Source organism: Clarias gariepinus, chromosome 14, assembly GCF_024256425.1.
Source record: "Clarias gariepinus isolate MV-2021 ecotype Netherlands chromosome 14, CGAR_prim_01v2, whole genome shotgun sequence".
Lineage (NCBI taxonomy): Eukaryota > Metazoa > Chordata > Actinopteri > Siluriformes > Clariidae > Clarias > Clarias gariepinus.
The window spans coordinates 10,645,328-10,660,622 of NC_071113.1; the positions used below are offsets into that span (position 1 = coordinate 10,645,328).

Sequence of the window (15,295 nt, forward strand, 5' to 3'; positions counted from 1 at the left end):
AATTTTGGAATGTGTGGAGCAACAAATTATGGCAAGTCTTATACATCATAAATAACAGCAATAATCATCATAATAATAATAATAGGTGCCATTGTGGCTGAGTGGTTAGCACTGTCACCTCCCACCTCCGGGGGACAGGGTTCGATTCCTGCCTAGGGTCTGTGTGCATGGAGGCTTGGTTGGTCTCCTCTGGGTTCTCTGGATTCCTCCAACAGTCCAAAAACGCATAGGCTAATTGGCGTTCCCAAATTGCTCATAGTGTGTGAATGACGATTGAATGTCGAGCTGCCAACCTGACCTCTTAAGTCACTGCTACAGAAATGACATAGATATCCACAGGGTGGGGATGACAAATGGATGGATCAAAATACAATAAAATAACAAGGTGTATATTGTACAGCCGTGGCTAATCAGCACTACCATCAGTCCCTGGGTCAACAATAAAGCATCCTGAGACCATTTGTGTGGGTTCGCTTCTTAGCCAAGTGAGTGGGCTCATTCATAAATTTGGCTAAAAACACAAACAATGGTACAAAAGCATCCTGCGAGAGCAACTCGAGAGAACAATATGGTGACAGACAATGCTGTTTCCAGCATTATGGAGCATCTTGCCATAAGGCAAAAGTGATAAGTAGCTCTGCGAACAAAACATAAACATTATGGGTCCATGGCCAGGAAACTCCCCAGACCTTAATCCCATTGAGAACTCAATCCTACGAGGCGGGTGAATGAACAAAAACTCCAAAAATTCTTACCAACTCCAAGTATTGATCATGTGAGAATGTGTCAGGACGTGGCCCAAAAATTGATTAACAGAATGCTTGGGTAAATTGCAGATATTTCAAAAACGAAAGGTCAACACTGCAAATATTGACTCTTTACATAAACTTAATGTAATTATACAAGTATAATGCTTTTATCCTAGTAACATCTGACAAAAAGATATAAAAACACTAAAGCAGCAGACTTTGTTAAAATTTATATTTGTGTCATTCTTTATATATTATTCACTCATCATCATCATCCCTAACTCACTAACTGCTTCATTATTTTTATTATTATTATTATTATTATTATTATTACTATAATACACCCTGAATACATACATACATACATACATACTACGCGGAACTATTTAGCAGAGCGAAGAAATCCGACGGACGTTTTTAAGTGTCACACACACCAAATAAGAAAAGAAAAACAACCGTGACGTCTTCCGGCATTTCCCGAGAGCCGCTGCGAGGAGAGGAGCGTGTGGCGTGTCGGGGATGCGAAAGCTCTTTAACGCGTGATTTATACGACACTTTCGCTTTCTTTTCCTCGCGGATAGAACGCTTTAGACTACGTTGATTTACGGGTCCGGTTAGTTACCGTTGCTATGTCGTTAGACGTCACTGACGTCACTGTTTCAGCTTGAGCAGTCAGGGTGTATTATTGTCAGGACTGGCAGGGATCATGGGCTGGTAAAGGCACTGAGCCAAAATGATGGATTCCCGCTTGCGATCCAGTTTATTTAAGGGTTAAGGATTAGGGTCAGGGTCAGGGAATTTGGCTGGGTAGCTCTCAGTGATCTGGGTGTTTTGGGCGGTGGCAGGGTTTCACAATCCTCCTCCTGTATTACTGTCACACTGCATAGCTGACTGTCACTGCCTGGAGTCATCATGCCTGGCATGGTCGTGTTCGGGCGGCGATGGGGGATCGCCAGCGATGATCTGGTTCTTCCAGGAGCTTTTGAGTTGTTTATTCGACTTACGTGGTAAGAATTGTGTATGTGTTTGTGTGTCTTAAGTTAATCACTTTTTTTTCCTCCAAGTGGGTGTGTTCTCAGATAATCCTCAGATTGTTGTTGTTTCATTCAGGTGAATAATAACAACTTGTTTTTTTTTTCTGATACAGGTGGATCGCAACCCTAACTATGTACATAACCCGGAAAGGAAAGTTCGATTGTTATGGAGGCACCATTCTTCACAGCTACATCATCGGCGTCCTTGTGCTGCTTGGAATTATCAATTTGACATTATGTGCCATCGTCTACGTCAGCGCTCAAGGTTCGTTTCGACTTTCCGTAACTCTGTTTGCCTGTGTACCTGTACACTGTTTATAGATCTGCAATCGTACGGAGCACCGTTGCATCTCACCACCAGGGTCTGGGTTCAATTCTCGCCTCGGGGTCTGTGTGTATGGAGTTTGCATGTTATTCCCATGTTGAACGTGTATGTGCCCTGCGATGAATAGGCACCCTGTCCAGGGTATAACTCACCTCGTGCACTTACTCTCCTGGGATAGACTCCCTGTGTAAAGGATAAAGCGATGTAGATGATGATGATTAAGTGAAAGCAGTGCAAGTTATTTTTTACATTTACATTTACATTTAGGCATTTGGCAGACGCTCTTATCCAGAGCGACTTACATTTTTTATTATTTTTTTTATCTTATTACACATCTGAGCAGTTGAGGGTTAAGGGCCTTGCTCAAGGGCCCAACAGTGGCAACTTGGTGGTTGTGGGGTTTAAACCTGGGATCTTCCGAACTGTAGTCCAATGCCTTAACCACTGAGCTACCCCTGGCCCAGACTTTTTCAGAGTCAAGTCTGACTCGACTCCATTCCTACAACCGGATTCCTTCTAAGCTGCTTTGTAATAATTAATTTTAAAGTTTAATTAAATGAAATGCCTTTTTTTTGTTTGCGTGTGTGTGTCTCTGTCAAAGGAACCATAATGAACCCGGGTCCCCGTCGATCCATGCCGTTCCTGGTGTATACTCGTGCAGTCCTTTTCCTCCCCGAGTTTGTGTGGGCTTGTCTAGGAGCCGTGTGGGTGTATAATTACAGGACGGGATGTGACCCGCCTGAAGTCGGGCTTGTAGTTGTTGCTGTGATCGTCAGGTGGGTCAAATACAGAGCGTTATCACATGACAAAATTGGATTTTACACAATAAAAAAATCAATATTGTGACAAATCAATACACACTGTTTTAACTGCCTTTTATTGTCTCTTCCTCTTTGAAAAGGTCACACTGTAAGTATTTTTTAGTTCAGTATGTGCAGAGGGAAAGTGTTGTCCACACTGCAAGCACATGATGATTCATATGCTCTTCCTCTCTAGCTGGATCATCTTTCTGTCCATGGTGGTGGGCGTGCTGATTGTGTTTGACCCGCTCGGCAGTCTACGGCGTCCCCCTGTGACGGCCGAGCCTTTAGGCTTGAGGGATCTGGAAAGTAACGAGTCCTCACAGCTTTTTTACACGGCGCGTTCGCTGGCTCGCAGCGTCTGGGAGAGCCGTCTGCGTCTAGTGTGCTGCTGCCTGCCTCATGACGACAACCAGAGAGCGGCCTTCTCTAGCATCTCCCAGCTCATCAGCGATTTCTTCTCGGTGAGCGCGGAAACTGTACCCTAGTCACTCACTTGTGTTAAAAAAGTCTAAGACAGAGTTGTTCACTCTCATTGCTCATCCGTCTAGGACACGGACTTGGTGCCCAGTGACATTGCCGCAGGTCTGGCTCTTCTACATCAGGAACAGGATAAAATGCAGCAGTGCAAAGACCCTGAAGACGTCATTTCTCACAGTCCCTCATCTCCCATCGTGAGTTTGCTTATTTGTAACTGTGAAACGGTGATTAAATGTTTCAGAGTTTCCTCTGTTTCAGTAAATGTTTCTTTTTGGAACAGGAAGTTTGGAAGGAACTTTATCTAAAATCTTTCATCTTTAATTTCATGGGCACTTTATTAAATAAATAGAGTGGTTTGTGAGTGTTAAAAAAATGAGATGTGCGCTGCCAGGCCAAAAAAAAAAAAAAAAAGGTCTCACACCCTTATTTTGTGGGACCGCTTTTTGCATTAATAAAGAAACACATTCGCCGTGGCATCATTTCAATAAGATTTATTTCAGTCCAGCATTAATTTTCCCCTCTAACATCTTGTATTGCTGAAGGGAGAAACAGACCACTGTGTAAAGTCTACTCCTACACATTCCAAAGATTCTCAGTGGGGTTAAGGTCCGGAATGTGACCGTGCTATCAGTTTTATTGACGTAAAAACCTAGTGATTCAGTATATTCAGGTCTGCAGCTGACCTCATTTTTGCAGCTTGGCCATCTTCACTACTCTCTGCATCGATTTCCTATCCGAGGCAGTATGGCTGCCAAACCAGATGGAGATACAACTGGTCAGCACGCTCTCTCTAGTGCCACGCTCTCATTAGCTCCAGTCCCTTGAGTTTGGTTGGAAATCCTCTTACGTTCACGATGAAACATAGCCACATGTTCTGCTGTTGTGTTTTGTTTTTTTTGTTTTTTTAATGATTTGATTTCACCACATGTTTAGGTGAAACATTCGTTCATTCAAATATGTTTGCAGAGCACATAATGTATTTTACAATTCTTAACCCAATTTTAGTTTCAACAATCTTTTTGCTGTTTGTTTTTTTTTGCTTGATGCAAAACTATAATTTGACCATTCTAAAAAAAAAAAAAAAAAAGAAAGAAAAAAAAACAGAGTAACATCTTTGCCATGACCACAGGATCGTTAAGGGTTAAATAAGTTGCTGCCAGCTGAAACTGCATTAATTAACCAATGGAAGATTCCTATCCATCTGTGTGTTTAGCTAAATCCTGGTGGTGACTTTATTTTTTCCTGGTCAGTATACATTATGCTCAGGTACTGTTTATATATATATTTTTTTTCTATGTGACTTATGTAAAGGTAAAATGTTTTCTTACTTTGGGACACTTTTGTACTTAATCTGTGTGTGTGTGTGTGTGTGTGTGTGTGTGTGTGTGTGTGTGTGTGTGTGTGTGCAGAGAGAGGACCTGGAGGCCGAGCTTGAGAAAGCAGCGCATTACATGCAGTTTGCCGTAGCCGCGTACGGCTGGCCCATTTACGTCTACTTAAATCCCCTGACCGGATGCTGCAAGCTGAGCGGTGACTGGTACGGTGTCAGTCAAGCTTTCCAACCACAGTCTATTTTGAGTGACTTTCACTTCCTTTATCTTGTAATCTGGTTGCTCTAAGAGTAGGAAAAATAGGGGCAGTTTGACTGCATGTAAACTACTGCCGTATTTGCATGTGCTCAACCTACAGAAAGTATTCAAGTATTCTCCTCCTCCTTCTCTTCTCCTCACAGGTTTATACTTCCCTTTATGCCACACTGCAAATTCTAATTGAAGTATATAATAATGGGATATTTCATTTTGAGTATTAAGGTATACGCAAAATGTTAAAAGGAAGACTAGTTAGTTAGTTATAAACCAGGGTGAGTCAAAATGATCTGCACTCTGGCTATAGAATTAATTTTAATTAACATTTAGAAAAGACAAATACTGTACATAATTTTTTCACAACATGTCTTTGAGTTTTAACAAAACTTTGTCCATCTGTCTACAGGCTTTCGTATTCCCTCATTAGAAAATGTTTTAGGCTGAGCTGCGAGCCATAAATTCACAGCTGTCTTCACTTCTTCATCAGAAGTGAATCCTTGTCCTTGTAGGGCTGCTTTTAGGGGACCGAAAGGGTGAAAGTGTTAACAGTATGGGCATATGATCACAAGATCACAACGCGCTTAGATAGCATGTTTAGGCCTTCAGCTCCTCAATAAGTATCTCACTGTAACGAGCACTGTTGATTGTTGAACCTTTTTCCTGATAATGTTCCAATACTGGCCTTTGAGAATCCCAGACAACTCTAAGCATCAATTTTCCAGCTGATGGTTGACTTTTGAACTTTTTCCCGGTCGGTGATTGAGGCTGTTTCCGTTCCATACGCTGCTGTTTACTCTCAGACTCATAGTGATGAATCCCAGTAATGATTCTCTTTAAGAAACTTTCACCTTCCTTAGAGTATTGCTCCAAATGTTGTTTGCAGAAATCCAGACGCACAGACCATAAAAAAAAATTCTGTTCAATTTCAAATTAACTAATGTAACACACTCGCACCTGCACAGCAGTAATGGAAACGCTTGATCGGAAAGGACTGATGAGACAGTGCGGCCAATAGAAGTTGTAATATAACAGAGTCCGCATAATTTCACTGCAATTTAATAAAATCTTTCAGCTAAAACAGCAGATTAGATCAGTGCTGCAGACATAAACTCCAAGGAGCTGCCTCAAACTTTCTAATATAGTTGATAGGAGGGAAATTAGATACACAGTGTTATTAGTTACGCTTTGAATCTTCTTACGCGCTCTCTAAAATCCATGGGAAAAATTTTGGCACAACAAAGACATTACTGAGATCAATCATACAAAACTGAGTGCTCACGCAAGAAAGGTCCAGCTACAACACTGATGGGGTTACAGAGCTTACGGGCTGAAACAGGAAGTCCTGCACAGTTTTCAGCAATGTCCTGAGCTCTTTACACTTTACACTCTAAGCCCTATGGGACAGAGGCGACAGGACAGCCATGTTAGTAGTAGCATTATGGTCTAAAAACTGTATAGCAAATTGTGAAGGAGAACGTGTTCTGGTCAGCCTGACACCTGCGCTTAGAGTAAACATGTTTGTTCTAACAGGACAATGAGCTGAGCTCGAGCACGGGGAAGAAATTATAAAGGAAGGCTGGAAAGAGGAAGGCTTATGTTTTATAATGGCAAAGCTTCGACTTAAGTACAATAGCAGGTTGGTCCTATGACCTGGAAATTTCGTTGCAACAACAGTTTCTGTTTAATTTGGCAGAAACATTGCATTAAGGACCAGAAGCTCATGGAAACACCAAGACATGTTAGATCTGTATCCGCCGTGAAAGCTCCAATTAGAATGGCAATTGAGTGAATACTTAGCTTTTTTTTTCTAAACAAGACCTCAAAATACATTTTAATAATTTTTTAATTACTTTAAAAACATTCCCATGAAGTTCCGATAAAATTCAAAATTGCACTACATAAAAAAAGAGAGATAAAAGAGAGGTGCTATGTAATGACGTGTACAATGGATGTTCAAGTCAAACCAGGACTTCTGATGAAAATAACATGCAAGTAAGAGTATCATACCAATCAACACTTAGAGAAGATTTCAAGCACAGACTTATCGCTGCAGTAAAACATTTGAACGCTGCAAGCGTTTTAAAGAATACCCTTTATCACCCAGCTGAGGTGGATTGGATCCTAAAAAATGTATGGATTACTTGTTAGCTTATACAAGAAGCTTATGTATCTGTGGGAACTATACACACAATCATTCACGGACACCACTTGTTCATTACAGTAACTCAGCTGGGAGTTATTGACAACCCCCATACGGTCCTGACCTCGCTCCAAGCCATTTCCACACGTTTGGTCTATTAAAGGAGTTCCTGGGAGGCCAGCGTTTTAGACGTTAAGCAGGCGGTCTGATCATGGCTTTGGGACCTTCTAATGTGATGGTTTCCAAGCACCAGTGAAACGTTGGGAAATTACTTTAGTGTAGCAGGGGATTATATAAAATAGTATTATGAGATCATTTATTATTATACAGGCCTGTTGAACGCCTCATCGTGCAGTTTTCGGGTGGGCTTTTTTTTTTTTTTTGGCTGGGGAAAAAATACATTGTCTGGCCAATAAGAAGTCGCACCTTGATCGAGCACCTTTAGCTTTACAACATGTGATGTGGTTGCTAGTTCATGTGTGAAAATGATTGTTCATGCACTCCAACCAATCAAATTTAAAAAAATTGAGTCCTGGAATATTCCTGTGACATCTGGAAAGAAATAATTTTTAAAAATTAACCTAATCATTAAGTATATTCAAGGACATCAGCTGACTTTATTTAATTGTCACATAACCTTGCTGAGTCTAGACCTGAAGATCATAACACTGCCTCCAGAGGCTTGTACAGTTGGAACTATGCACGATGAGGGCATCATTCTGATGTGCTTATTGATCTGGAATCGGGTCAGTTTGAACTCACGAGATCGCTTGATCTTTTTCCATTGCTCCAAAGTCCAATCCTAATGCTCCCTAGCAACTCTAAGCCTTTCTCTGATTAGTCTCACTGACGAATGGTTTTCTTAGGACACGTTGTACATGTGGAAATGCTCTTACTTTTGCTATTTAACATGGCTGTGACTTCACTAATGTATATGATTTAGAGGAAGATAATTTCCAAACTGAATCACTCTTTGACAATTTGTTGCACAACAGTTAAGAGTAATGAAATGTTCCTGGCTAAAGAAATTGCGCAAACTGTAGTCAATTCCCAACAGATGTGTTAGTGAAGCAATCATACTACAGATATGTTGTGCAACTTGTAATGTGATATTAGTGAGACTATATTAAAGATGTTGTTGGTCCTTCGTCTGCTCCTGCCACAGCGGCGCAGCAACTTCCATTTCATCCGGGCTTGGGACCGGCACTGCAACTATATTAAAGTCTCAGTGAGCTGAGTTGTTATACAACTGACTCCTGTTCTTATCTGTTCCAGCTGTCATAACCATAATGCGACGGAGTACGACCTGGTCGGCGGTGACAACCCCAGCTGCCATTTCAGCTCCATCTTACACATGACAGAACTACAGTACCGAGACTTCATTCATATCAGCTATCATAATCAGGTATCAGATATATAAATATTATATATAATTCTTTATCTGTCAATTAAATAACCTTTATTTCATATTTAAACTGCATATCTAAACCATCACACTCACCTCTGCTTGTTTAGCAGAATGAAAGTATGTTAGAAATGTCAGCTGCATCATGAGTGTGTCACTAATGTACACACACTCTGTTATATGTCTCTCCTTCTGTTACGGCTTTCTCTATTTTATTGCTCATGTAAAGAACAGCTTTTTGTTGCATGGTGTCTGTTGTGTGACACTGCTTTGTCTTCTTTGTATTCGTAAAGAATTTTTTGTCTCATTTTGTCTAAAATAAGACGTGATCAAGAAGAGACATTTCAGGCGTTTTATTTTCACCTTGTTTTGACTTGCCATATGTTTAAGGTTACATTTTTTTTTTCTTAATTAACATGTTTTGTAAACTTTAAAGGTGTTCCTAAAAATTTCTATACATTAACATATGTGAACATAGCATCCCAGTTCAGCTGTGAGAATGACTTCAATACTTTTCCTTATTGTTATTATCTCTAATTTATTTATTTATTTTTGTCCAAGGCTGTCTGAAAAAAAATGACACGCACATTAGGCATGAATTTTTTTTGAAGATATTTAGTAAGAAATAAGGTTATTTTCCCCTCTGTTTTGAGACACTGTAGAATGTGTCAATGTTAAAGGTTAAGTAGTCCTTTCTTCATAAATTGTCAACCCCCCCCCCCTCCTTTTTCTTTAGATTACGCTTATCACATTACCAAGAATCAAGAAAGTGCCAAGCCAGATGTTACAAAGTCCTGACACTGGAGACTCCTTCCATAAATGTTGTTTGTTAAATACAAAAGTCTTTATGATTCATCAATTATTATTATTTTTTTTTTTTTTGTAGTTACTCGAACAGATGGTTCATATGCATTAATATAAAGATGTGATAATATAGGGTATTATCAACTTAGGCTGAGCTACAGTATGCTATTATGTTATAATTTGACACTTTGAAATAACTATGCGTGTGCTGTGTTAAATATTCTGTAGATATACGAGATCCCGTTTTTCGTTGCGCTGGATCATAAGAGAGAGGCCGTGCTGGTTGCTGTGAGAGGAACACTGTCGCTAAAGGTGAGTGAGTGCTTGGCTTGATGTTTATTACAACCACAGTTGAAAGTTAATTATATTGGTACTGTGTGTATAATGTATATTTATAATGTACAGTGCTGTGAAAAAGCATTCGATCATCAGACACATTTTAATATTATAGAAAGATGCAAAAAGTTTTGATGAGAAGGTGATTTTATTTATTAAGGGGAAAAAAGCTGCCCAAACCTTACTGGCTCTATAACATCATAAATCACTGGAGGAATTTTGTCCCACTCTTCTTTGCAGAATTGTTTTCATTCAGCCACTTCGGCCGTTTTTGAGCATGAATGGACTGTTAAGGATCTCAATCTCCAAAACCTTGATTTATTTAAGTGATTTAGAGATGGACTTGCTGGTGTGTTTCAGACTATTGTCGTGCTGCATAACCTAAGTGCGCTTGAGTTTACAAACTTATGACCGGACATTGTCCTTTAGGATTTTCTGCTAGAGTGCAGAATTCATGGTTCCATCAATTAAGGCAAGTCATCCTATAGTTTCTTGAAGCTGCCAAGCAAACCCAGACCATCACACTACCACCACCTTGTTTCATTGTTAGTTTTATGCCAGATGTAATGGGGAACACAACTTCCAGAAAATGTAACCTTTGCCCCATTGTTCGACACTATTTGCTCAAAAGTCTTGCTGATAGTCAAGCTGTTTTTGGGCAAATGTGAGAATGCTTTGTGTTCTTTTTCAAGGGGCAGTTGTAGCTCAGATGGTTAAGGCACTGAGTTACTGACTGGAAGGTCGGCGGTTCGATCCCCAGATCCACCAGATATTGGGCCCTTGAGCAAGGCCCTTAACCCTACTGGCTCCAGCTGTATTCAATTAAATTTTTATTTGTATAGCGCTTTTAACAATTTACATTGTTGCAAAGCAGCTTTACACAATCAAAAGAATTATTAAAGTTTGTATAAAATGAGAAGTTGTATGAATCAAAATGATAAGATTGTCCCTGATGAGCAAGCCGAGGATGAGGGCGGCAGTGGCAAGAAAAAACTCTTTGAGATGGTAATAGGAAGAAACCTTGAGAGGAACCTGACTCAACAGGGAATCCATCCTCATTTGGGTGAAAACAGATAGCAGGGATTGATCTGCATAATACTATGTGAGACTAGAAGTTCAGTATAACAGGAGATGTGTTAAATTCAGTGGAGTCCAGTTGGTTCCTGGAGGCTCAGGTAGACTGTAGGAATTTCTTTATCAGTTGAGGACAAGTCTGTCTTCGTGGAAAAGTGGAACCATCCCCAGTCACCACACGCATCCCAGGAAGACCACACTGGGCCTCCATGCAATGAGATCTCCAACCAGAAGCAGGACTCCAGGACGAGTAAGACAGGTCCAGAGGACAGAGGAGGTCTGGATCCCTTGCAGCTTAGGAGAGACATGTGTACTTGCACTTGCAAAACCCATCAAGCACCAGGATGAAACTGGTTCACATGAGGATCAACCTGGGTGAGACCAAAACTTACCTCTGCTGCAGAGAAGACGTTCATTTAACGTTACCAGCTTCAGAAATCACCAATTAACAAACAGCACATCAGATTAGGGCGTTATGAAGGCTTTACAGATCATAAGTAGCAGACACATCTCAACATTAACTGTTCAAAGGAGATTATTGTATATTCTGGACGCCTTTAGCATTGTTTTACGTTGTAGAAAGAAATGAAAATGTATTAATTGGGACAGATCAAAGATCAAGGAATTAAAAGGTGTGTCCAAACTTTTGACTGGTAGTGTATGTGTGTATATTTATTCATCCAGTTACATGACAATCATTGAGATTTTTCTTGTATTTTTTCTGCTGTTTTGTATGGGTGTGTGTGCACATGTGTATAGGACGCACTGACGGACCTCTCTGCCGAGTGTGAGAACCTGACTGTGGATGGTGTGTCAGGAGCCTGCTACGCACACAAGGTAACAAGAAAACCTTAGTGGTGTTGTGTGCAACATTACTAATAAATTTCTTTTTTTTTTTACTACTTATTTTAAAAAAAAAAAAAACATGCTATGGTAGTATATATTAAATAGGCTGTACTTGGTGTGTTCTTAGCTCCAGGATCTCTTAATGTCTTTGTCATTATGGACTTTCACGTGTTCTATACAGGTCTATTGTTTAAAGATTGAAAGTTATTGCAAAAATGTTTATAGGTCAATTAGCCGCACCAAATCAGAATGTGTGTGTGTGTGGATTCATACAACACTGTGATTGGCTGCCGTCCCGGGGCATTCAGGGTGTATTCCTGTCTTAAACGGTCTTCCTGGAAAGCATACACAAACCTAATCTTCCTGGAAAGCACATTGAAATGATTTTCCTTTATAACATTCCGGGTGTGTCTAATAAATATGCAGCACATTTTCCCAGTCCATGTTGTTACCATGTGAGTGTTAATGATATGCTGAGGATAATTCACTGCATAAATAATAACTGGCCTTTGGTGGAGAGAGCAGAGAGGGAATGATGATGATGTTCACCTACAGAATGTACTGGAATGTCTAAAGAATACAGATGCAAGGTATGAAATGTAATCCCTTCCTGTTTCGCAGGGCATTTCTCAAGCTGCTGGGTATATCTATAAGAAGCTGGTCAATGATGGCATCTTGAGACAGGCTTTCAACATTGCACCTGTAAGGCTCTTGGTTTTTTTACGTATTCATTCTTTAAATGGCAGGTTATCTATATGGATGGTGTTTATGAGATGTGTGTGTGTGAGTAGGAGTACAAGTTGGTCATCACAGGTCACAGTCTCGGCGCAGGCGCAGCAGCGCTGTTGGCCGTGCACCTCCACAGCAGCTACAACACACTGCGGTGCTACGCTTTCTCACCACCAGGGGGCCTCATGAGGTCTGTCTGCACTTAACATCATAACATTCTGGTGGAGGTCTAAAAGTTCATGCAACCATGACACGTTATCGTCCTGAACTACTGAACATCTAGGCACTTTGAAATGCTGGTCTTTATTAAAAGTTCCAGCTTATTTTAGTTTTTTTTTTCTTTTTTTTTTTTTTTTTTTAGTAAAGCGCTTGCTGAATACTCCAAGCAGTTTGTGATCTCTGTGGTTCTGGGAAAGGATCTGGTTCCCAGGTAAGGATTATGCAGAAATGATGATTTACTGTGCATTATCTTGTTTTTAAGCAGTATGAATTATGGAATGTATTGTACATTGATACTGCGTTTATGTCACGTTCGGTCCTCGTACTTCTGTTTGTTTTACTTCCCTAAAATGAGCGAATGCTTTAAATGATCTGTTTCTCTGGGTGTTTTGTAGATTGAGTATTCCAAACATGGAGGATTTGAAGAGGAGGCTCTTAAAAATGGTGTCTAATTGCAATAAACCAAAGGTGTGCATTTGCTTTCAGCTGATTAGAAATAATTGCTGGAATAATTCATTTTTTTTCTTGCATTACATTGCTTCCCTTATGAACTTCTCTATTTTTTGTTCCCTCTATCCTCTAGTACAAAATCCTCCTGCATGGTTGCTGGTATGAGGTGTTTGGCGGGACCCCAGATGACTTCCCGACAGAAATGGAGAACCGGCGGGAGGAGCAGCTGAGTCAACCCTTGCTCGGAGAGGAGAGCCTGTTGGTGCATGGGTCCTCCTCTTACCAGAGCCTGAGTTCAGACGACTCCCCAACCCAGAACACCCACCTGCCGCTCTACATGCCCGGCCGCATCATGTACATCACAGAGGAAGGACCCTCGCGCAGGTCAGAGCCCATGTAACTCTCAGTTTATCGTTAGTCCCCCAAAGCCTCATAAGGAATCAGAGATCAGAACAAAACCACACTTTTCAGTTAAAAGATGAACAGGTCTGATACACTTTTTAGGTTTATGGAAAAACTACCAGAGCTTGGTAACTGGCACACTTACTCTACATTCTAGCCCACTTGCAGCCTCATAATCTCTTTTGGAATGTGCTCTTTTTTTTTTCGAAACTTTGCCTCCGCAAATTAATTAAACCTTTAAAGAATGTTAAGCTATTTTTGAGTAGTTTTAATTGTAAGCAAATTTTAAGCAAATTTCCAAAATACTAAATTCTAACACAGTTTAACTTAACTTTAACTTTAACTTTTGCTATACCTTGGCAAAATTTTCATCAAATTTTATTGCTTGTCAATATAAAATATAAGTGGATATAAAACCTTTAATACTTGTATGTCGTGATCCTAAAACCATTTTTATCTCTCTTGTCTCGTTTCCAACTCTTCTCCCCGCCCCCCCGCCCACGGAATCCAGGCTGTGCTTCTCTCAGGTGCGCTACCGTGCCGAGTGGTCGAGCGTGACGGCGTTCAACAGCATTCTGATCAGCCCGCGCATGCTCACCGACCACATGCCAGACATCGTCCACAAGGCCCTGCTCAGCCTTACCAAGGAGCGACACTCGTCCCTGTGCCCCTCCTCTACCAGCAATGCTCACCTGAATGTCATCTGAGCTCCTACTACCTCCAGCTTGAATCCTGAAATGACTCTTTCAGTGAACGCACAAGGCAGCTGGAGGGAGCTATGCCATTTTAAGACTCAAACTTTAAGAGCAGTCGAGCTCTTAGGTTTTTATTTATATATTTTCATTTGCCATTTCAGTGCTGTATGATTTTTTTTTTTTTTTTTTTTTATTATACAGTACCATATTCATGCATTGTCATATACCGTATGTCCAGTGTGTATTTCTGAACAATATAATATCATGTTTGTGACTGTCTTTATTTTTATCCATGTGTGGAAATAGTAAAAATGGACTTTTAGGACATGAAAGGGAAAGACGTTTGGGAGTTTCCTGGTTTGTGCTTTGTGTTTTAAATGTTCTGGTTGAGAGAGAAGCTTGGGAGATCAGGAGATCAGTGCAGCACAATCAGCACACAACTCCAGCACAGATGCAGATTTGATGTACTTTCAGTTTGCATGAGAAGTATTAAATATGGCCGCGTTTACTTTAATACAAGGTTTGCTCATACACTTTATGGCCATGAAGTATTTCATATATGAATAAACATCATAAAGAACCATGATATTGGCTCTTAATTGTAGGTAACTAATGAAGCGATATTCATATTTAATGAAAGGATGATCATGTTTTTTTCTCAGGATTTCACCAGTGTTTTATGATCCGTGCTCTAGGGGCGTTGTTTTATTTCTTTACACGGGTAAATATCTGTTTGCATGGTTTTCCTTATTGGTTTATTCCAACCTCTCATTCTGTTAGGTGAACTGCTAACTCTAAATCGCCCCATCTGATGAACCGGCATCCCATCAAGGATGTCTTTTTTTCTTTTTCTTTTCACCCGCTACCACTGGATCCACCTTGACCAGGACAAAGCACTTAAATGAATGATGAGTTTCTTCTGTGGTATGCGGGATGTTTGCAACTCATTGGAGTGTCCATTATTCTGTCACCACTCCTCCCACAGGTCTATTAATAGGGCATAGAAAGATACCATCATACACACTATGTGGGCAAATCTTTATCTAACCATCACATCCGTATGTAGTTCTTCTTCAAACTGTTGCTGGAAACGTAATCGTATATGATTGTCATCTGTATCCTGTACTGTAGCACTGCAATTTCCCTTCACCTGTGTAAAAAGGTGCAAAACCGTTCCAGCATAATCATGCCCCTCTGCCTAAAGCGAGCTCCATGAATACA

At 40.4% G+C, this 15,295-nt stretch overlaps 1 protein-coding gene across 1 annotated transcript; it reads left to right on the plus strand.

Annotated features, from left to right (window-relative positions):
* The first annotated feature begins 1,207 nt into the window (after positions 1–1,207).
* daglb (diacylglycerol lipase, beta) lies at positions 1,208–14,660 on the plus strand. The gene is made up of 15 exons (XM_053511545.1): positions 1,208–1,756; positions 1,897–2,048; positions 2,710–2,884; positions 3,105–3,372; positions 3,460–3,582; positions 4,798–4,925; positions 8,390–8,519; positions 9,552–9,635; positions 11,493–11,570; positions 12,201–12,281; positions 12,371–12,498; positions 12,670–12,738; positions 12,923–12,995; positions 13,111–13,361; positions 13,891–14,660. The coding sequence occupies exons 1-15, from the start codon at positions 1,662–1,664 to the stop codon at positions 14,084–14,086; spliced, it is 2,031 nt and encodes a 676-aa protein (XP_053367520.1). The 5' UTR covers positions 1,208–1,661; the 3' UTR covers positions 14,087–14,660.
* Positions 14,661–15,295: the final 635 nt, after the last annotated feature.

Coding starts and splice junctions, on each gene's coding strand:
- daglb (XM_053511545.1), top strand. CDS start 1,662: ATGCCTGGCATGGTCGTGTTCGGGCGGCGATGGGGGATCGCCAGCGAT. Junction 2,885..3,104: donor GTTGTTGCTGTGATCGTCAG/GTGGGTCAAATA, acceptor CTTCCTCTCTAG/CTGGATCATCTTTCTGTCCA. Junction 12,282..12,370: donor AGGCTTTCAACATTGCACCT/GTAAGGCTCTTG, acceptor GTGTGTGAGTAG/GAGTACAAGTTGGTCATCAC.